The sequence below is a fragment of the Triturus cristatus genome, chromosome 3_2, assembly GCF_964204655.1.
Source record: "Triturus cristatus chromosome 3_2, aTriCri1.1, whole genome shotgun sequence".
In the NCBI taxonomy this organism is placed as follows: Eukaryota; Metazoa; Chordata; class Amphibia; order Caudata; family Salamandridae; genus Triturus; species Triturus cristatus.
Window position 1 is genome coordinate 583902357 of NC_140584.1, and position 22184 is coordinate 583924540.

General features: G+C 44.2%; 1 protein-coding gene across 1 annotated transcript in view; it reads left to right on the forward strand.

Annotated features, from left to right (window-relative positions):
* The first annotated feature begins 952 nt into the window (after positions 1–952).
* Positions 953–22184, forward strand: part of RNF19B (ring finger protein 19B) — a 94402-nt gene continuing 73170 nt past the window's right edge. Inside the window, exons 1-2 of the mRNA XM_085648368.1 lie at positions 953–1780; positions 14830–15035. Coding sequence (XP_085504494.1) covers positions 1335–1780; positions 14830–15035 — 652 coding nt within the window. The 5' untranslated portion in view covers positions 953–1334. The remainder of the gene's footprint in view (positions 1781–14829; positions 15036–22184) is intronic.

Genomic DNA, 22184 nt, shown 5'->3' on the forward strand with positions numbered 1-22184 from the left:
CTGTAATCCCATGGTCAGGTATGGTTACCAACTAAAAACCCTCAATCACGTACAGGTGTGTAATGCGGTATATCTTGATTTTCCGCTTTTAGGAACGTAAAAGCATCATCATTGTTTTTTTAAATAAAAATGCTATCCTCCACTTGGAGGTTGGACCACTGGTTTTAGCAGTAGTGACCAGAAATAGGGTAGTGAAAGTGAAACAAGGTAAAGTGAGTTAAAATTGCTTCGCTCTTCTTCCTAAACAAACTTTATTCAGAATAAGTGGTGGCAAGGTTAAAAACAAGTTGGTGCTTCTATAGACCAAGAAGAAGGGTGAGTCAGAAAACCACCCGTTCAGGGTACTTGTAATACTCCTGACCCTATAAATATATTTTTTCACGTAGGTCCTGAAGAAAGCCCTCCGACCCCTCCAAGGCAAAAATACGGGGCTGAACATGTCGAACGTTTGACCTTCACTATGAACTTCACGGTGCTATAGAACAGTCAAATTTCTATAGAAGCACCAACTTGTTTTTAACCTTGCCACCACTTATTCCGAATAAAGTTTGTTTAGGAAGAAGTGCGAAGCAATTTTAACTCACTTTACCTTGTTTCACTTTCACTTTCTCTACCCTATTTCTGGTCACTACTGCTAAAACCAGTGGTTCAACCTCCAGGAGGAGGATAACATTTTTATTTTAAAAACAATGCTAACTAGGAAATTTTTCATTCCCGCGTTTATTTATTTCCCCCAAAATCTCCCTCTTTCATGTTTCCTAATGTTGGCACGTATGGAGTTCCGTAAGCTTCCGAGCCTTGGCGACACTTGTATAGTTTGGTTATGCCACATAAAGCATTATTGATTTGATGTGGTGGTTCCCGATCCAACATGGCTGACACGCATGCTTGACGCCTTATCTTACTTTTGTGACGTCGTTGCGACTCCCCGAGCGTTGGCGGATGTCCGCCCAGTCTTTGCGCTTGCGTTCGAGCGGCAGAGGCGGAGCCTCGATTGGGTTAGGCTTTTAGAGTGAGATCAGCTCTAAAAGCCCCAGTGACCGGGTGAGAAGGACTCGGGAAAGGGAGTGAGTTCACCGGAAGTAAGGACTAAAAGCAGGAAGTGAGAGTCACAAACTGGGATGCGAGTTCCTCTAGCGAGAAAAACGACTTCGCAAAGGCGGAAGTGAGACTATACCGGAGTCTAGGTCGATGGATACCATATGGGAGTTCACGGCTGATCAGTGGAAGGGACCGGAGGCCTGAAGGAAGTCTGTGGTTAGCCGCAGAACCCCCCGGAAGCCAATAGTGAGATTGTGCAGCATTCGAACCTGACTGTGGGAAGGGGCCCAGTCATGGCCCTCGAGTCCCCGTCATGCCAGGATCCTTCCTCGGGGGGGCTTCGTCGGCGCCGGCGGAGGCTGGACCTGCGACGGGTGTTTGTTCGTCGGCGTGAGCCACCCGTCATCCCCGCTCCAATCCCACCGCCACAGCCTCCACCGCCGCCTCCAGAGAGCCCCGCTGAATGTCCTCTGTGCCTTGAACCGCAGCCCCCGGGCCCTCCGTTACTGCCCTGTCCGCATCGCTCGTGTCTGGCCTGCCTGCGGCAGTACCTGCGCATAGAGATCACTGAGAGCCGTGTGGACATCTGCTGCCCCGAGTGCGCTGAGCGCCTGCAGCCTCACCACGTCCGCGCCATCCTACAAGACCCTCCGCTACTCGCAAAGTACGAGGCCTTCGTGCTGCGCAGACACCTAGCTCAGGACCCGGACTGCAGGTGGTGCCCGGCGCCTGACTGCGGGTAAGATTCTAGTAGGTGCGAGAGAGGGAGGTGACGGGGAGGTCGGCATGGCTCGCATTATTGTTGGTGGACTTTTGATTATTAGGAATAGAGGATATAGGACGAGTCTCTGAACGTGAAACCCAAGGGAAAGGAAAGGGCAACGGCACGCCTGTAATGGTTGTCTTGGGTTGGGGTTGTTGAGAAAGATCTGTGCGGGTACATCTACAAAATAAGACTGCATTTGAATCTTTCTTTTTGCTGACTGTCCAAGGTTCCCAGAAATTAGTACTGACCACGTCCGTTCAACTGGCTCTGTGTGGGGGAACCTGACTCCTCCCATGCCCAGTCTCTTTCTGTTTCTAAACACTTGTAGGTTACTGTTTATTCTCAAACCATGCCAGCTACCCCTCGTTCGCACCCCTCTGTTTGATATCTAAACTCAGAGATCAGTTGTACTTCCAACACCCCTGTCCAGCGACAAGCAACACCTCATAGTTACCTTTTCCTATCTGCCTTCGAAACCCGCCCTGCGCACGTAAAATCATCGCACGTTTACGTCATCAGCTTGCTACTGCCAACGTGCCCAATTATTGCCTTCGAAACGTCCCTCCTTTTACTGTTTTTAATTCAACTTTAGGTCTTTCACTTTCTGTAAAATCTTAGTACAATTGACCCCAGCTCCTGAAACTGTTTCTCACACAGGGTGAACGTTGGTTGAACGAAAAGCGATTCTTTGCTTGCTTTTTTTGTGCCACCTAGGCACTATCTTTTTCCAAACAGTGTGAAGGAACTTTTGAGGTGGAGTTGTGGACATGTGCGCTGGAGCTGCATAGCCCATACTGCCTCTACTCATTTATTTGTCTCCAAACTAACCACTTGCTACATCAGGGGACAACCCCAACACGTCAGTAGCCTTTTCCATTCCACCCGCGCTCTAGGTATGTCCCGCCCTCGGAACTCGCACACTTTCTGGTTGTTTCCACCTACGCTTATATTTTGTTCTTCGCTTGAATGCAGGGTTGTACTATCTTTGATCTCTTTAGATTACACCTCTCAATTATCCATGATAGTTGCAGTGGCGGGTAGCGCTCTCACATGTTAAGGCTGTGCCTGTGCTTCACCGAACATCATCTGCTGTTAACTGGTCTGTATTTCGAACCGCTAACATTAGATTCTCCGATGTGCATTTGTCAGAGATACTAGTCAGTCTCCACCCTGCCCCACAAATACATGTTAATGGCTTCTCTGTATTTCCTAGGAACCAGAGTACTCCTGGTAACCATTTCATTTGCAGATCGTGGTATGCAGTTATGCCCCCTCATTGGGCTTTGCTTGAATTCGTTTACCACGTATACAATGAGGGTTTTGCAGTTAACCGGTGGCTGTGAACTGCTGTAATGCATTAGTTGTCCGAATATTGTGGGACGATGTTGATGGACTCTTAAATTGCGTTTTTATTTCTTTACGCTGAGAAATAGTGGCGACGTGGTTTAACAACTTGTTGCCTGTTCCATGTCAGTGCCCTCTTTTGTTAGTGTGGCGCCTCCCTTCTTGTGGATATGAAAAGGTTCAGACGGAAAGTGCACCCTTTGATAAGTCTGGTGATGCATCCGTTAGGTGTAATGGTCAGTCCTTTACGTTAAGAATGGTGCAGAATCCAGGTGTGTTAAAATATGATTTTTTTAGACCCTTGCCATACAAATTCAATAAGTGCGAAGTATACTTGAAATCACGAAGTAGAACGTGCTTTTAATAAGTCTTTATTTGTGCTTGAACCAGCTTTCACTCCAAAACGGTACATTGGCTATGAGTTCATAGTGCTGGAGCTAAGCAAGGACCCTGGAACAGGGCCTACAGATTCGGGTTTCATATCTGACTTTATTTACACCCCTGCAGTCATAATTGTCTACTTGCTAATGGCAGTGTTTTAAGGATATATTTATTGCCTTTCTTTCGCCCACTGCGTGTAATCATCGGAATGGAGAAAGAGAAGCCACAAAACGTCTTCTCAAGAAGAGATAATTAAGTCAGAAGGGAAATGCCCCATTTCATTTTGCTGACGCAACCAGCTCTGTTGCTCAGAATTATAAAAAGTTGTTGTGGTTCGTGTTTTTGACCGGACGGCTACTAGCAATCTCCTCGTGACGGAGCAGGTGGGGTGATTTTTTTTTTACGGTAAGTTTTCGTCAGGGAATGCATAGTTGTGGTTTCGAAAAGACGCCCTCGGTTCTTGGCGTGCTTTCGTTTTCCCTTTTAATCCCTTCCTTGTACACGGAACCTTTCCGTGTTCGGTGAGTTTGTACTACAAGGCACTTCTTGGCCTGTGCACTGGTGACTGCACCAGTATAATTAACAATCCTGGTACTTGTTCGATCTTCTGTACACGAGCCGGCAGACTATTCCTATCCTGCTGTCTGTTCAGCACGCAGTGGTAGGCTACAATTATCTTCCTTCGGTACTTGGGACCCTGGTTGATCTTCCAGTACGAGGACATTCTCTGCCTGTGTATCTGAGTATCCGCGTCTGCTCCCGATCACCTTTCTCGGACTTTTGTCTTACTGTAACACCCCCTCATTCAGCGCAGTCGCATGCCACCAGGGCACCACATTTCCATTACTCCTGAATCCCTTTACCCACAACCCTATCATCCGTAGACATTTAGTGCCCATTCTGAGCGTCACATGCTTGCAAACACTGGGCCTGTGCACTGACTACCACACCCGCAGGAGGGTGGATTATGAACTGGTGTGTGCGCGTGTCTGTAAAATGTGAATTGTTGTCTTATGTTTTTGGGTGTTGCTGCTAGCAAAGCCATTGGTGGTGACGCGTCTTAATACTATTCTGTTTTAAACTTTTTTTTTTTTTTACTTTAGGTTTTTGTCCCTAGGCCTAGATAGACTTAGTCCTTTTTTGCGTCAACCGGTGCTGTCACCATACACAATGCTTTTGGTGTCCTGAAGTCCTTAGCTGTGATGCCTGTCCCTGGATAAAGCCACCTGTTTAGGATTACATCGGCCAGAACATTTTATAGTTTTTTTGGGCAGTGTGATTTAAATTTTGAAAATGGAGCGCACTATTTGATGGGCCTGGTGATTCGTCTTTAGGTAGGCTGTCTTTATGGCACAAGGTTCTATAGTCAGTTGAGTTTTTTGTTTCAAATTGACTGTTCTTTAAGACTTTTACCTTACTGCCCTTTACTATTGAATGGCAGGGGTGACCACCCTCCCCTTTTTCAGTCCAATCCCCCCTGCACTGACAGCAAGCTGTCTTTGAAGCATATCATATCTGGCTCCTTTAACTTCAGTTGTCTTTAAAAAGAACACGGAACAGTGGTTCTTAGGGCATTAAGGAATCTATTCTGTGAAAGACGGGTTTTAGTTTACTCTTCTCTTCCTGTATGTACTTGGAAGAAGAAAGTTGATGGTGCCTTGTGCATGGCAGGATCCTCCACTGACTGGCTCAGCCCCAGTTACTGTGCACCAAAAGAACACGTATTACGTACTGGGTGTTTGAGTGCATGTTAAGAAATAATACCATCATGTACAGTTCAAGTGACTGTTGTACGATCTTGTACTGATTCATGCAGGTCTAGCAGATGCCCGCAGGAACGTGTACTGTTGCACAGGAGTCCAGTATCAGGATTTTGCATTGGTGTAACTGCGTACAAGCTGATTATTGTACTTGAACATTTAGCCAAGTGTCTGCATGCCATGACCTTGTTTTGATTGTATATTTGTGCGAAGATACATTTTGTAAAGGCAGTCCTGCTGACTGTACATAGGATCTGTACCCACAATTAGTGTGCAGGATTAGGCACTCTTGTAGGTATAAGTCGTTATCGTTTGAAGAATATCGAGTTGGCACACAGTTTTAAAGGCTGCACTGTTTTACTCGTTTTGCAATAGAAGTTATTGAGGCAATGTTATCAGCCTCCAGCATATCATTATTATGTTTAGCCTTAGGTTCTGTGTCAATTTAAATTACTGTTTACCTAATAGGGTCTCTTTGAGCTGTGATCGATTTCTTCTGTGATATTTTAGTTGATATCGTCTTCATCTGTTCTGTTTAATCTGTGTTCGTGGGCAATAGATTTGAATTAAAATCTCCCGTCGGTATTGCACCATCAGTTCTCTGAAATGCCATGGATGCTACAGAAAATGTGCTACGTTTGTTATATCTACCATGCAGAGTAATTTCTACTAGTGAAAGTCACAAATATTGTGTGTTAGTTGGCTCGTTGTGCTTGTGTAGGCTAGTTCCACCAAAGCCCCACCCCCGTCTGTTCTCCATCTGGAATCCTTTCTTGGTGCTGGAACATTATATGATTTGAAACTTTCAAAACTCTTATACCTATATTCCAAGAATCCTGAAGACCTTCTATGCCACACTTTGAAATTAACGATAGTGCAGCTCCTGTAGATTAAGCCATCCTGTGATGTTCTGGGAGCATTTTTTTAGTTGGTGGATTTTGTGTAGATGTCTGGCTTTGTATTTGATCTCTTGTATGCTTCAAGTAGTGTCATAATTCTGCCGTATGAGGATATAAATCATTTTCTTCTTGTAATGCTGCTGGTCACCATGACCAATCTTGATTATTTGGGTCTTTTCGTCCAGACTCTTTTGTACTTCCATTCTAGTTAGTTATTTTTACAATTTTGGGTCTGATTCTGATGCGGTAAGGAAATCTTCCAGATCAAATCGGTTTGGAAATGGTTACGACCGACTCGGATCGGGAGAGTTCGACTGATGCACCCGGATGCTTCTAAATACGATTTGGTTGGACTCCTATTGACTTCTGTGGGAGCCTATGTTCTTAACCGCATCGTAATCAGGCCCTCGGTCGGGAAGACACATTCCCGATCCGATTTGAAAAGAACAAATGCAGTTAGAAGGCCTTTCTAACTGCATTTTAATCCGGCCCTAGATGGGAATGCTTTCCTAACCGCATCAGAATCGGGTCCCTAGTGTTGAATCCTGGTGCTATATTTTTTTTTTTTTTTTTTTAATACGTGGCATCTGTTATTTTGGGTACCTATTGGATGGTGGTTATGTTGGTTGGACCTTGCAAATGGTTTCTGTTCTGTAGGTGCAATTGTCTTCTCAATGTGTGAGTAATTGTGATGCGTTCGATTGTTACCTTGGTTAAATATGGTGGATGAAGTTTTGGTATTGCAGCGGATTCCCCAGCCCGCAAAATGCTGCATGTGAGACGGTATGTAATATAACTCTTATTGGTTGCAAATTGTTAACTTTGTTTTTTCATGTGCCTCTCCAGGCTGAGGGGGCAAAAATCCACATTAATAATTTAAGCATAGGAAAAGGTATCATTTTTGGGGTAGCGGGGGATTTGAATAATTTAAAAATGTTATCGCTATTTGGAGACCTCAACCTATATTATAATCCTGTAATAGCTCCCAAGATCGATGATTCCTTTTTGTAGGCATTTTAACTGTGTTCTCTCGCTCTCGCTCTCTCTCGCTTTCTCCCCCACCCTCCCTGTATAGGTTAAACAAGCACCATACACACTTTATAGTTGATACTTATTCTCTTGGGTACTGATCTTTTTGGTCTTACAGTGTTTTTTAGATCTTTGCCTTTTTGTAAGACTACCTAACGGCTTACATTTGTTTCTACATAGTATGTTTCTCTAATTCAACCGCTGGAAGCCTTTGGTTTGTAGTTATTAGTATTACCTATGCTAGGTTGATGGTAATTGTAAATGGTTCAGACACCTAATGTATATTATTTAGTATACTCCTAATTTCTGATCAATTTCGCAGACAATGTAGGCAACAGGTGGGGATCACTGGCAAGGCCTTCTATATAATAGATGAGAAAGCCGATTAGCTTTCCTGTTAACTTCCATCTTCCACTTCGATTGACTTCAAACGCTGAAATGCTTACTGCGTAAAAATGTTAAAAAATGTGTAATCATATTTAGGGTATTTAAAATTTGGATTTGAAGTTGGTCTTCTCTGTGCTGCTGTTCTATTGTTCCAACTCGTATCTCTGAAGGTTCGATGTCACAACTCGGCAGTAGTTCCACACTCCTAGTGCTAGCAACACTTTCTCTCAGGGACACATTCAGTCACCAGTCCAGCACCACGCAGTGCAGCATGTTGCCCCCTTGTCAGCTCTCTGACACTAAGGGACGCTTTTGCAGACAACCCTCGGGGGAAGCAGAAACATACAGACTGCTGCAGGGCTCAGCACCTCATCCAAAGAATGTCCGGGCACACGCCGTTGGGATTGGAGGTGGGAGGGTTAAATAATGGAATCCACAGCCCAAGATCGGTGGTGCCCAAAAATCCCATATGGAGTACCCCAAAGCAGCAAAGATGGCCAATGGTGGCAAGACCAGGTGAAACGAGGTCTGTTCCGCTATTCGCTGCTGGTCTGCTAGCCTCTGCTCAGTTTGGGAGAGTCTCGAGCCAACAGCAGGGAAAGCACCAGGGCTCCTCTGCAACGCCATCCTCAGGTGAGTCAGGAGCTCCATTTGCAGGGCACAGCCCAGTGTTCACTGTGCACCGCTCACTTAGCACAAAAAGTTCTGCAAGTCTCTTATTCTTTCCAGTTTACACATTTGACAGTTAACCTGTGAACTTAAAGTGAAAGTTCCTTGCACCTTCTGGTGTGTAGAGAAGAGACCAAAAAACAAACACCGCACTTAACTAAGGTATCACATGTTGAAAGTTTATGGCAGTGATACTCTACGGCCCGGGGCTGCTTGCGGCCCTCTTGACTTTTACATACGGCCCCCTTGTGATCAGCAGCCCGAGCTTCTGTTTATTTGTTGAGCACTAATATCCAGGAAAAAATGTTAAACGGGCAAGCATTTATTTGCAGGTTAAATGCAGTTAAGAAGTAACTTCGGCGGTGTCCTTCTTCACTTAGCTTTAATTAACCTGCAAATATATGCTCTTGGGCTTCATAGTGGGGCCTACAGGGAACTTGTTTTTGGTCCTTGGCCAGTCATTTGTGTGGGTACTGTCACTTTACCGCTGGTGTTGATGGGCTACTTCTACTGGTTGTTGATGAGATAGGATGAATTGCCTATTTAGTCACTTAACACTCCAGCAATAGGGGAGTCGAGCAGTTTTGCTTACTCTAAGGCCCTCAGTGAGAGTAGCCCTTAAAATTCCAACCCCTGTGTAAACCCATGCTTTAGCAGGGTTCAAATTTATAAGTAAGACTCCCTGTATCACTCCTAGTAATTACGGAATGTGATGAACTCCAGGGGTAAATGTTGTTTGGTCAAATCAGCTGGAATGTAACATGTGAAAAATGTGGAGTTTGATCAATTTTGGGACTGGGATATAGGTGTAGGATCCAACAACCGTTTCAAATAATTACATCCCCCCCCCCCCCCCCTGAACTATTGAGTGTGCATGCATAGAACGAACTCTTAAAGTTCCGTAATCATGGGTACCTGACCAAATACAACTGTACACTAGCTAGAGGAGTAAACCAATGTGCCTGACCAATGTGGGATCGCACAAGGTTGTTAATGCAATGTTTACCGTTGATTATATATGAAAGTGCTGACTTGGTGCTTGCACACGTTTTGGTCACACATGCTTTTAAGGTCAGGTCTCGCCAACTTTACTGGAAGGACCTCGTGGCTGTATCGATGTTTCACTCCCCTGCGATCTACTCATCCAGCGTTCAGTCAGCCGCCCATTACACAAGAGATTTGTCATGGGCTTTCTGGGAGCGAGTAAGGGCTGGTAGAGACTGGTCAAGGTATATGGGTCAGATCCTACTAAAACCGCTCTATCTCCGAAAGTCCTGTTGCTGGTTAATGCCATACACTAAAACAAAAAAAGGTCAGGACCCAGTTGACTGGGGCGCTATGGAATGCAGAGTCGCCAGAAAATCTATATGTCCTGCGGTAGAGTCCCAGGAACTGGAACATTTAGACTCTGCACACACAAACAAGAATTATGATATTATGATACTTGCAGTGGGATCACAGTTTTTGTACAGCCCCATGCTGAGTTAAAGCAAGACCCCCCCCCCCCCCAAATTGGGAACCAACCAGATTTTCCGTGACAGGACTGGTAACCTAACACAGGTTTGGGTGAGAAAGGTAGTTTGCGTTGATCTATAAATCGCCATAGCAGAAGGGGGGGGCGGGGGTACGTTTTGAGTACTTGTTTGCTAGTAGTGCCTGTTGTTCTACTTTCGGATATAGGCAAAAAAGATGACGTACAGATAGTCAAACCAGGTGAGAGTGACACAGTTTCCCAAACATGTGAAGACTTTCAACCCTGCAGTGTCAGTGCAGCATGCCTTTAGAGACTCCTTGGCAGAATCTGGTATGAGCACATACTAATTCAGTGACTGTATAACAGGATCTCACATTAATGGTGACAAACCCATGAGTGTGCCCTTGGACTGGCATGTGCGTGCCAGGGAACTGAGCGCTGTGAACGCTTGTGTAGAAGTGGACATGCAACTTCTGTTCTGCACATTTTCATATTGATTAATGTCCAGCGAGGCCGCATGGTGAGTACTTGTACTGACACACACAGCTTAATACGAAGTACGACTAAATCTTGTTTTGAGAAGATTACCGTGGTCACATTCATATGAGGCACATGGGATCATGACTCTGACAGGCAGACACTTTTTACTGACGTTCAGGCTTCGTGGTGGCACTTCAGCATCTTGAGTTGCCTTCAGCCCAGCGACATGGAGTGCTAGGACCTTGTATAGCACACACAGGCCAAATAAACGTATGCCTTGAGATCAGCACTATCCTTTTTGGCTGCATATAAACTGTCTTTGATCTGTACGCAAGCCTTGTGGTTTTTCTTTTGTGAAATTTGTGTGGAACTTTTTATCACATTTCAGCTGCATGTCCCTTGTTTGATCATCCATGTGATTGAGAGCCCATGACTATGTGCTTTAAACAAGGAAGTCGCACAAAAACAACCCTTTATTCCACAGGCCATACGATCTTCTGTGTTCTTAGATAATGTTGCTACCGAAATGCGGAAGTAGTTTTATCTGACTTGTATTTCATCATTATTAAGTACTCATTGAGGCAGACATTACTTTAAAGCTACATTATTACTGAACAGAGCCCCAGAGTGAGACGCTCTTAACGTATCAGCTGGCACATAGTCTTTTCACTGTATGCTCTTTCAGCAGCATAAACCGAAAGTCCGTGGGGCACTGACAGAGCTGAAGTGGGTGACTGGTGGCCTGCTGGTTCTGTTGAAGCAGTAAAAAAAATCAATTTATTTTCTATTCAAACGGGTTTTTTAAAAGAGCATCTTTGCTGTATTTAAAAGCATCTTGTACATACAGCCAGCATGTTTAGTTTCTTATCCGGAACTTCTTTAAGACTAGAGTAATTAACACATGGTTTTTCTGGAAAACGGTATTCGAAGAAGAATACAAATGTAAATCGAGCACAATCTTTGTACGGTTTAGTGAGTTTAGGCTAGTACCATCAGTTAGTCATAAGTTGATAGTAAATTGTAGTGTAGCATGTGGTGAAATGAGGTTTCAGTTTGTCTGGAAACCCTCCTGCTAGTATGGGAGCCATAAGATGCTTTAAGCAACTCCCATTCAGGCTTGGCTTAATTTCAGAAGAGGTGTTTACTTTTTAAAATGGAACATTTGCTGATTTATGAACTTGTTTCGACAGATTGGACTGTTATTGTTGCAGATAGACTGGTTCCTTTTGGGGGTTCTACCTCCAAGAAATATTAATTTGCTTCTAACCACTAGAGTTTTGACGTTTGAATGATCATTGCTGGTATTTTTTTTTTTTCTTCTTTTCCTGTTTTTGCAGAAAGGTGTATGCTTGGTATGAAGTGATTGTTCTTCCAATATAATTTATGTTTAACGTCTTGCCAGTGTGCTGTTGATTTACATTTTTAGGGCTTTTCTGTTGACTCACTTTCGTTAAGAAAAAAAAAAAAGAATGTTTGGACGGTAGACTATTTTTGACCTTAAACATCCCAGTCATAGTAGACAGTGAGATTAACACTTGGATATGTTTCTCGCCTGAGCACTCTTCATTCTGCTACAATGATGTAATTGTGTAGTGCCAAAAACCTACAGCTTGTGTAAAATATCGTAAAATCATGTGGTGTGACATTGGCAAAGTGGAAAGTTCTGTTTGTATGTAACTTATAGGACCTACTGATATCTCCCCAGATCTTTTGAAAACAACTCATGCTCTTCTTTTCGTTAGTCTGGGCTTTGTAATGCTATTGTAGCAGAAGTTCCACTGTACTTGCCCTTTCTGAGCAATAGCATACACACTCTGCGGCTAAAGTGATTGATCACTGTCACAAAATACATTTCAACCACATGCCTCCTCGGTTTCGTTATCTACATACATTAAACTCAAAGAAGGGTCCTATTTGAAGTATGTGGTCTCATCTACAGAGCCATTCACCAAATTAAACCCCCATGCCTGAACATTTCTCTGAACCACAGGACTCCAATGAAAATAAACAGCAGCACTTTTTCGAGGACTGACTTTAATGTGGAACTCTCCGACTTGATATCAGAACTCAACCTACCTGCCTTATGTGAACAACCTTAACACATCTTTTCCGTCTGGACTTGAGTGAATGCTGTACTTATCTTTCAAACTTGTTTTACGGTGATGGTTTCTGTAAAGCACCCTAATATACTCTACATGGCCCAGAGGCACTATTAAAAACTGTTAAATTGATAAATATTAGCCTCTTTCTATTTTAACTGTCTTGCGCATCTTTTCCTTTGTTTAGGTAAGATGTTAAGCACTGATCCTTTATGTGGTGAAAAAGGTAGCTCTCCACATCATTCACTTGAGGGCTTACCTTCAATGTATATTTGCAGATTGGGTTTAATGACATTGCGTCTGGCTTCTGTGTATGGGAAACTTGGTAGAAATTGTGCTCTGTGACTTAAGGCTCGCACTTGGTAATAACAGGCATTCACTTCCCACGTAGCTGTAGGAAGATGACGGCACGGATGGTCGCACCACCTCTGCCTTCCTTGGCGCTCATTTCAGCACCTGTGAGATTTTGTTGCTTTAATGGAAAGTAATTCTGTTTGTCGGTGGGTGAATCTGCTTGAAACCTCCCACGAGAAATGACTCACTGCTGCGTTGCCTTCCCTAGTCTTTGCTGTTATGACTACCAGAAGCACTCAGGGAATTTTATAACAGTCTTTGGTATGTCTTGTTAGTTGCACTTCATCAGATGAAGAGCTTTACCTGCTCCACCCGGTTCATACGTGCAAGGGGTACCCTTTAGTGTGGTGCCACTGGAACATGTCTCCTATGTGGTCACCAGAGTGCTCAGAACCCAAATGTATAGATTGGGGTGTGGGGAGAATGGATTATGCAGTGCTTATTTGTTATGTTCAATATTCTCGCATAGGGAATAGCTAGTACAGCTTTAAATGAGTTGCACATAATACTCTAGTGTGTGCTCAACTAAAAATCGATGTTGGTGGACACTGACCTGGTGGGTCTCTTTTCGTCTGACTTATTGGACACATGGGCAGTGAAAATAGCTTCGCTTGTTGTTTGTGTTGAGAGCAAAATGTCTGAATGAAATAAAAAATATTTTGAACGTGGGCATCTGTAAGTTGGTATACAAAAGGCTTTGAACTTGATTGTATATGGATTGGGCATCAGGCCAATCTTGCCATTGTTACTCCAGTTACTAATGCAGGGCGCCACATGTGTGAGGACTGTGTCCTAGTGGTCAGTGCACTACTCAATTCATGTGGCCTCCCATGCTCTGTCGTTAATTCGAAGTTTCAGTTCATGTTGCCTGAGGTTGTTCTGCTCTAGACCCTCCTCCCCACGACTCCGTGTTTCGTAATTTAGTTTTGTCCTGTGATCAGGAAATTTACAGATTGTAGCCTGGGAGAAAACTGTGGATCCTTTCTCCAACCTTATTTTCTGGCACAAATTTATTGGCTCTTGACACGGACAGGTTTACATGTGCGCTTTGCAAGAAATATTTGTAATACGTTAACAACAAAACAAAAAGACAAGACCCTTCTTGAGGATAATCAGTTCACTTCATTAATACTAAACCAGTATTGCATCCATTTTTAATGCCGAATTGTAGCCCTAGAAGAAAATGGGCTTTTTAGTTTCCTCCTAAGCCAAAGGTATTGAGAGATGATTCACAATGCTGATTGATCAGAATTGCAAAGGGTTGTGGCTTGTGGCATTGTCTTTTGGTGTGGAATTTAATACCTCCAGTAGATTATAGGTGGAGTAACTCATGAAGTTAGTCTGCCCTGAGATATTAGCTTTACTGTCCAGAGAATGTTAATTGTGCTCATGGAAGACTTGGTAGACCACAGAACTATTTTTAAAAAGAATCTTGGCAAGGAGTTCAGCCCTAGAAAGCAGGGGGCACATGAGCAGGCTTGGGTGTCCCAAACACAGTTTTTTTTCTTTTTTTTATATCCTCATGAAAAATTATTCTTAAGGTAGTAAGACAGACTTTGGCTGCACCCACCAAACCTAAGTTTCTGCCTGCGATATGTTTGTCCTTTGTGCACTTATTTGCCCCCTGGCACTAATAGCAGCCATGTGGTCATTTGCTGCAAATTTATATTGGAGTTCAAAGTGACTCACAGACATTCAGTCTGCATGGGTTAATTCCTTTGTCTATATTTGCTGCTAGATTTGCTATCCTACTTATTTGTATGTAGCTAAGACTTTACACCACTGCTCAATACCAAATGCTTCTAACTCTGTCTGCCTCCAATTCTCGTAAGAAAGCTGATGTTACTCTTGCTGGGTCCTTTTGTCTCTAGTTAATGCCACTCTGGGCATGTGTCGGGACTCTTGCCCCTCCCCCCCCACCCCCCTTAATTCGGCTGTGAATATGAAGTAGACATCTGGTAAAAACATTTAATTTCTGCTGTATGACATAGCCTTTTCTAGTTTTAAAGTGATTGACCCACCCCCACCCTTTCCTCTCCCCCAAACTTTATCCACAATAGTTGTAGCCTCCACTCCTATTTTAATTCCAGCCTCTGTCTAGTCCATGATTACTCGGTCGATCTCATCATTTGCTTCTCTCGTCTAGTTATGCTGTCATTGCTTATGGCTGCGCAAGCTGTCCGAAGCTCACATGCGAGAGAGAAGGATGCCAAACCGAATTCTGCTACCACTGCAAACAAGTATGGCACCCAAACCAAACCTGTGACATGGCGCGGCAGCAGAGGGCTCAGCCATTGCGTGTCCGGGGCAAGCACAGCTCCGGTCTTAGCTGCGGACAGGAGTCCGGATCAGGTATGATATACTATTACGGTAATTGTTATGTGTGATTTTTATTTATTTATTTTTTCCTGTCACAGGAATTAGGGAATAGAAAGATTCCTAATTGACATGGAAAAATTGTTCAGCGTGTGTGTATACATGGAAAGGGTACTGAGCACACTTATTCCAAGCTACGTGTTAAGCGGTGGCAGTTTTTTTTCCTTTTTGGCCAAGTAAATTTTAGAGTTTCTATGAACAAGTATGTAACAGTTCGTAGGACCTACCTTGCCAAGGCACTAACCTTCATAGCTTGAAGCAGCTTTAGACTATAAGCCTGGACCAAGTACAGAATCGGCATCATGTGTAAACTACCACATTAGGCTGTCGAAGGTCTCCATGAAGGAACTGTGGAAAAGGGTTTATTGCACAAAAGAGCAGAACTTCTTGCACAATATCTTATTTCCCAGTATGTTGGTGAGTACTCGGATGCCCCATTAAAACAAAAAATAATATATATAATCTCTCTTATTTTGGCGAGTAATTAGAAACGCCTAGAACAAAAAACATTGATGCGACTAAGTGAGCTGATTGCTGCTGGCTGTTAAAATCTACTGTGACTTGTAGGTTGCCATTTGGAATACTGAACTCATACAATCAGTATTCCACGACCGGAAAGTGAGTATTAAACTATGAAATCATATCGCAGGTTGCTCTGCAGATGCGTTTGTTGGACAGGGTTTGCCATGACCACCCCAATTTCCTTGACACTCTAATGGCATCTAGTGGCTGGTAGTCAAGACTCATTCAGAGGAGATGGTGGTTGCTTCCAGATGTATTATCCCATTCTAATGTCATTTCCAGTCACATGTCTCTTTAGGAATTACTAGTCTTAATATCTAGTTAGAAAGAACAAATACTTGAAATCAGAAACAGTGAAGAGGTTTCTACTCTTATAAATTTCCGTGACATTATTGAAAACATGATTTCCATAGTATAGGTGCACCTGTGTTTTTTGGAAGGATGGCAGTAACCACATACTCACTCGGTATGTGTGACATGATACTAAATAAAATACAAAGGTAACCAAATATGCATCTTGGGTTAGTTAGTATGAAGCATATGGATACAGTGGTTCAAAAAGGATTCCTTTTGTTAAATGTCCTCGTTGTATGAGCAAAAATGTTACCCACAGCAACCTAGTATCTCTTATTGCATGAATGGAAGTGTTGTATTGACAGCAATAACATATTACATTTCATGTATCATTGATCGAAATGTGCTAGTATATGATCACAGATAAGATGTATAAACTTGAACTAGTGTGCAAGGAATTTAATGAGTTTGAGAGCAACAGCAGAGAGATACCAATAAAGATTAGAATGCATTGTCCCGTAGTTAAAACTAAATTTTCCCAGGCTGATCTTTATCTACGAGGGATTAAAAGGTCATCATAAGAGCTAAATGTATTGGGAGCATGTCTTTAAGAAATTAGTCCAAATGCAGGTATTGCTTCAGACTTGAAACACTAGTACACGCTTGAAAAGGAACTTGGCATCGTCTATCCGGATCTTCCAGGGGACCCGAGGGGCTGGATCGGCAAGAGAAACTATCTGGAAAATGATATCTGTGTAGTGGACTTCGGCTCTGGGGAGCCTGCAGCTGTTTCACTTAACGTATGGAGCTATGTTCAGTTCATAGGTCTTTGTATTCCTTATGCGGGGTGGCTCCGTGAACTATGGTATTGTTTTGCAATGGAACATTATTGGACTTGGGCCGGATAGCGGCCTTGGCGGGATTTAGGATGGCGACCCTAGGCAGCTCCTTCCATTTTTGAGTGTTTATTGGGAGACAGGCGCTCTGCTAGTTGGGGATGTGGGTCGTTTAGACCTACGATGCAGGGGGGGGGGGGGGGGGGGGGGTAGCTCATGGGGTTTTGTATAGTTTTGTTTTATATGCTTCAGAATATCATTACCATTCGAAGAGACCTGGGTCTTGCGACAGTGGGATCCACGTTGACACACAGGGGGTGGGGGAGGCGAGGCGAAGGAGGGTTGAATATGGGGGGACTTTTGCTACATACCCATATCAGATGGCCTTGCAGCTTACTCCTAAACTAAAGGTGTTATCGTGCAATGTGAATGGTCTGGGGGACAAAATTGAAAGGGCCATGGTGTTCCAATATCTCCACCGACACTCCTCGGACCTGAAGGAGACGCACCTAAAGGGGAACAATTACCTAGCGCTCAACCGATTTGGGTATACGCTTGTAGCACTTGCGGGGTTTACAACTGGTTCTAGGGGGACAGCGATACTGCTCAAGAATTTTGCGCCCCTAGTGGCATCTCGCACCTGGTGTGACCCTTTGGGATGGCATTTTGCACGATGTGGGAGTGGCATGCTATCAATGTATGCTCTGTGTATATCCCTCCGAGGATGCATGGGGCGACCTTCCTGGACCTTAGCAAATTACTACTGGGCATGCCTGTGGGTATTCTTGTTCTAGGAGGGGACATGAATGAATCGATGAAGCCTGAGTTAGACTGGGATGCGAGCTCCTCTAGGGCTGGGGGGGGTGCGGCTGTTGGAGACTTTTGCGACTGCTCTGGGGCTGGTGGATCTGTGGAGGTTGCATAATCCCACTGGTAGACCATACACTCATCTCCGCGGCGCACGGCAGCGGGTCACGTCTGGATTACATCTTCACTCATACTACATCCGTCTGACTTTTTCAGGCGAGCTGTCACAGGGCCCGGGGAATATCTGACGATTCCCTGGTGGAGGTGTTACTGCGGGGCCCACTTGGGGATTGGACTTTACCTACGCGCTTAGACCCATATTTATTTAAAGGTCAGGAGTTTAGGGAACAATTTGGGGAACGTACTGAGCAATAGTTCACTGAAAACCTGGGATCCGTACTGTCCGACTGTATACTATGGGAGGCTTATAAGGCGGCCAGGGACTTTGTGCAAGCGACTGCGGGGGCTAGACTTAAAGAAAAGAGGACGCAATGTGACAATCTGCAGCAGACGCTTACGGCTCTTGACTCTGCGTTGGGAATTGAACGGGGGGGGGGCGTTGCTGAACGTTTACGCATACTTTGGCTCAAGCAAAAAGAGCTCGGATACCCAGAGGAAAACTCGGCTCGTATGCACGCTATTGCGACACACAAAGGGGCATATATGACCTCGGCGATAAGGCCAACAAACTCATTGCATGGCTGGAGAAAAGGGATAGAGGTCGTAACGGAGTCTCCAAGCTACGGACATCTATCAGCACGGTGATGGGGACAGGCGCAGCTATAGCAGAGGTGTTTGTCCAGTACTATGAAGAGATTTATCAGACTCTGACCGATAGAAGGGCGGTGGATTGCATGGAATTTCTACGGGACATAGCTCTACCGAGGCTCAGCATGGAGGACCGAGAGGCGGTAGACGTGGACTTCTCTGTAGAAGAAATCGAGGGTGCTATGCGGGACCTTCAGTCTGGGAAAGCGGCGGGCCCGAATGGTTTCCTGGTGGAGCTGTACAAGTGTGTGGCAGGCCACCTGGCATCCTTCATGCTCCATATGTTCCGAGAGGCGGAGGGTCAATTGCTACCTGACCTGGGGACGGCTACCATTGTCGTCATCCCTAAAAAGGGTAAACCACATGACTGCTGTAGTTCATATCGACCTATTTCACTCCTCACCTTTTGAAGCTAAGGTCTTGGCTAAAGCACTTGCAAACAGGCTATCTCCTGTGATACAGTCTTTGATTCTGCCGGACCAGTCCAGATTCATGCCCCATAGAAACACCAGATTGAATCTGTCGTTTATACGGGGTAATGCATATGGTGCAGCAGAGACCGGATGAACAGGCGGCACTCCTTTTCATTAGATGCCCATATGGCTTTTGATAGTATCGAGTGGCCATATTTGGTTGCTATACTCGCCAAGCTTGGATTTGGTCCGGGCTTCCGTACTTGGATTAAACTGCTTTACTCCGCCCCGCTGGTGCGCGTCGGGGTTAATGGAACGGTGTCTAGTCTTTCGGCTGCATAGGGGTATGAGACAAGGCTGCCCGCTCTCTCCTGTCCTCTTTGTGCACACACTTGAACCACTGGCTTCATGGATTAGAGGGGATCCGCTGGTAAGAGGCATTGACGTGGAGGGGGATGGGAAGAACGCATCTCCCTCTATGCCGACGACATTCTATTGTATGCCCATTGACCTAGACATTCTCTCCATAGGCGTATCCATATCATCCGGTCATTCGGCCAATACTCCGGTTATTGTATAAACTGTGAAATCCCTGGTGTACACACTCGCAGGGGAACCCCCAGTTTTGACATCTGCTTGTAAAGAGTTGGTTAACAGGGATTCTTTTAAATACTTGGGCATTTGGATTACTAGGACGGAGGAGGGGTTCATGTAGCTTAACATACATTGCAGTTGATAAGCTGAAAGGGGATGTGGCCCATTGGCGGCGCTTACCGGTCTCCCTTATGGGTAGGGTGGTTCTGTTTAAAATGTTGGCCCTCCCGCGTCTCCTCTATGCCTTACAAATAAGAAGCTTTCTTCCACGCGGTCGAATCAGAACAACGAACGCTGCTTTGGGATGGGGGCTGCCCCAGGATTGCCCTAAAGAAATTGCAGAAGGAGGTTTACGAAGAGGGGCTGGCGATACCGGACGTTCGTAAATATTACTGGGCTGCTCAGCTTGTCAATATTAATGGATGGGTCTTCTCGCCAACTGAGGAGCCTGCCTACCGGGTTCATCGATTTTGCAATGGGAGCGGGTGGTTATTTGGCCGCCCTTTATATGGGGGGGGGGGAGTAGTATCCCGTCCCTCCCGATACATACTCAGACAGTTGTTACGGTGTGGTGGGCGGCGACCAAAATGACTGGTTGGGCGGCCAGACTGACAGAGCTAACACCGCTTTGGGTGGGCGACTTTCTGAAAGAGGTGAGGCGGCTAAGGGGTTTCCATGGGTGGAGTACCATAGGCATTGATCTTCTGGGGGACGTTTGGATTAAAGGGGACATGAAAACATTTGACGTTCTCCAGAGTTTCAGATGGGTACGACCGAACACTTCCGATACTTACAGTTGCGACTTGCACTTGGCAAGGGTCCCAGACAGTCGTGTGTGTTGCTAAGTAGCTTTTTTTTTATAGGTGAGGGATATTGCCTTGTCAATCATTAGATCGAGGAGAAGTCTGTCTTCGAGTGGTGTATACTCCGGAATGGAGCCCCCTTACTTCAATTGGCAATGAAGTGCATGTCGCAACTGTAAGTATCAGAAGTGTTCGGTCGTACCCATCTGAAACGCTGTCTGGCGAACGTCAAATGTTATCATGGACGTTTTCAGTATGATTACTCTGTACATAATGTAAGGATAAAGAGTCATTGATGACCTTGAAACTGCTCCGGTGTTGTCTTATTCTGTATAATTTCATATAATGCCTGGCCATTGCAGATTAAACCAGCTTCTGATGGGTGAAGAATTCTGCTCTCACGTTTTACAAGAGCAGGCATTTGGCTTGGCAGTAAAGTCACAGGCAACACAGATACTTCATTTGAATTCACCCATGTTGGTAGAAAGGCCCTATTGGGTCCTAATCGAGCAGGGTTCGTTGAGAAAATAACTGGCATACACCAGTTTCTCTTCAATGTTGCTGCCATGTTTGTAAGAAAATAATGCCCGGCCCTGCTTAAGGTTGACAGCCCATGGTATATCCCAGTGCTTCTTAATAATTCTCACAATTGTATCATCGTGTGGGCAGACACAGTGATTCTTTTGTTGCATTGGTAACGTTTGGGCATCTGCAGTTCTTCCTTTGGTAATACCAAGCTCTTTTCATAGACTGTAGTTTCAAACTATTGCATAAACAAGCAAGGGGCCCAATCTATTCTTCACAATAAAGATATTTATTTAACCCAAAATATTAATTTAAAAAAAAGACTAACTCATGTTTTGCAACGTTTATTGCTTCATTGGGGCCATCTAGTGGATTGTAAATGATTCACTTTTAGTTTTCAGGTAGGCAGGTGATTCTGTGATAAATCAAGCAGTGGTCCATTGGCTCCAGACTCGTAACTGGTGTAGTGCCTCTCCCACTTCCGTATGCCATGCTTGTAGTTTGGCACATATATCTCTTTATAGAAGCCATCGTTGTATCTGTAGCTTACAATTCCAGTGGCCCCTCAAGAATTGTCTAAAGGGTAGACCACCCTCCAGTCTCCTCAGTGTCTGCAATTCTCTTTTCTTGCAGTGTTTGTGTAGAGTGAATTGATGTCCAGGATGACCTGAAGTTGGTTGGCCGAGGCCCATAGTGATATCGTTATTCACATTCAGACTAATGAAGTGAGAGGCGTCACACACGTGTATTTGTTAACGGTACAGAATCTTATATAAAGAAATTAGATCAATGTATCTGTCGGTGGGTTTGAGAATAGAAGTTCCCAGATTTGAGAATTTGTTCGTCTATATCTTGGAAGCTATGTCCAAAAAAAATCAGGTCCATATATACAGAATATCTATTTCTGTAAGAAATATATAGAAGATATTCTGACCTTTTCTGATATTAACAAAAGTCTAATTAAAAAAATAATAGAATGTATTAAGACGGGCCTTTGATCTGCTTCTTTCTTACAAACATGAGTGGAACACTCCGATTATATTGTACATTCTTTTTGAATTACCAAATAAGGACTTCTCAGTTAAGACCTACTTGGGCCATAATGCAATCCTAGATAACTTTAAGTGTGGCAACTATGTTGCTCGAGACTTTACTGCCAATATAATAATAATAATTTGAAACATTGTTCGCTAATCACACCCACAGGGGTATCTCGGCTCTCAGTCAACATAAAAGTGAGTGTCGGATCTATAACAGTTGTTTATACCTGAAATTGCAGTAATATGAAGATATTCTTCTGCAAAAACATACCCCATGAGCTGAAATCATTTTTTCATTGTAACTCCAGTCATGTAGTTTCCTGTGCCAATGCTAAGGAATCGTAAAGCCACCAAATGTGGCGGTGGGCTGATTACTCAGGCGTAAAGTCTTTTTGATATAGATCAATCAGCATTGTAACCACCCCAAATGATTAGAGCACCTCCACTGATATTTGGCTTATGAGTTAATAAAAGAAAAAAATAGGTTTGTGTGTGAAACACAATACTCCAGAGGCCATCTGCT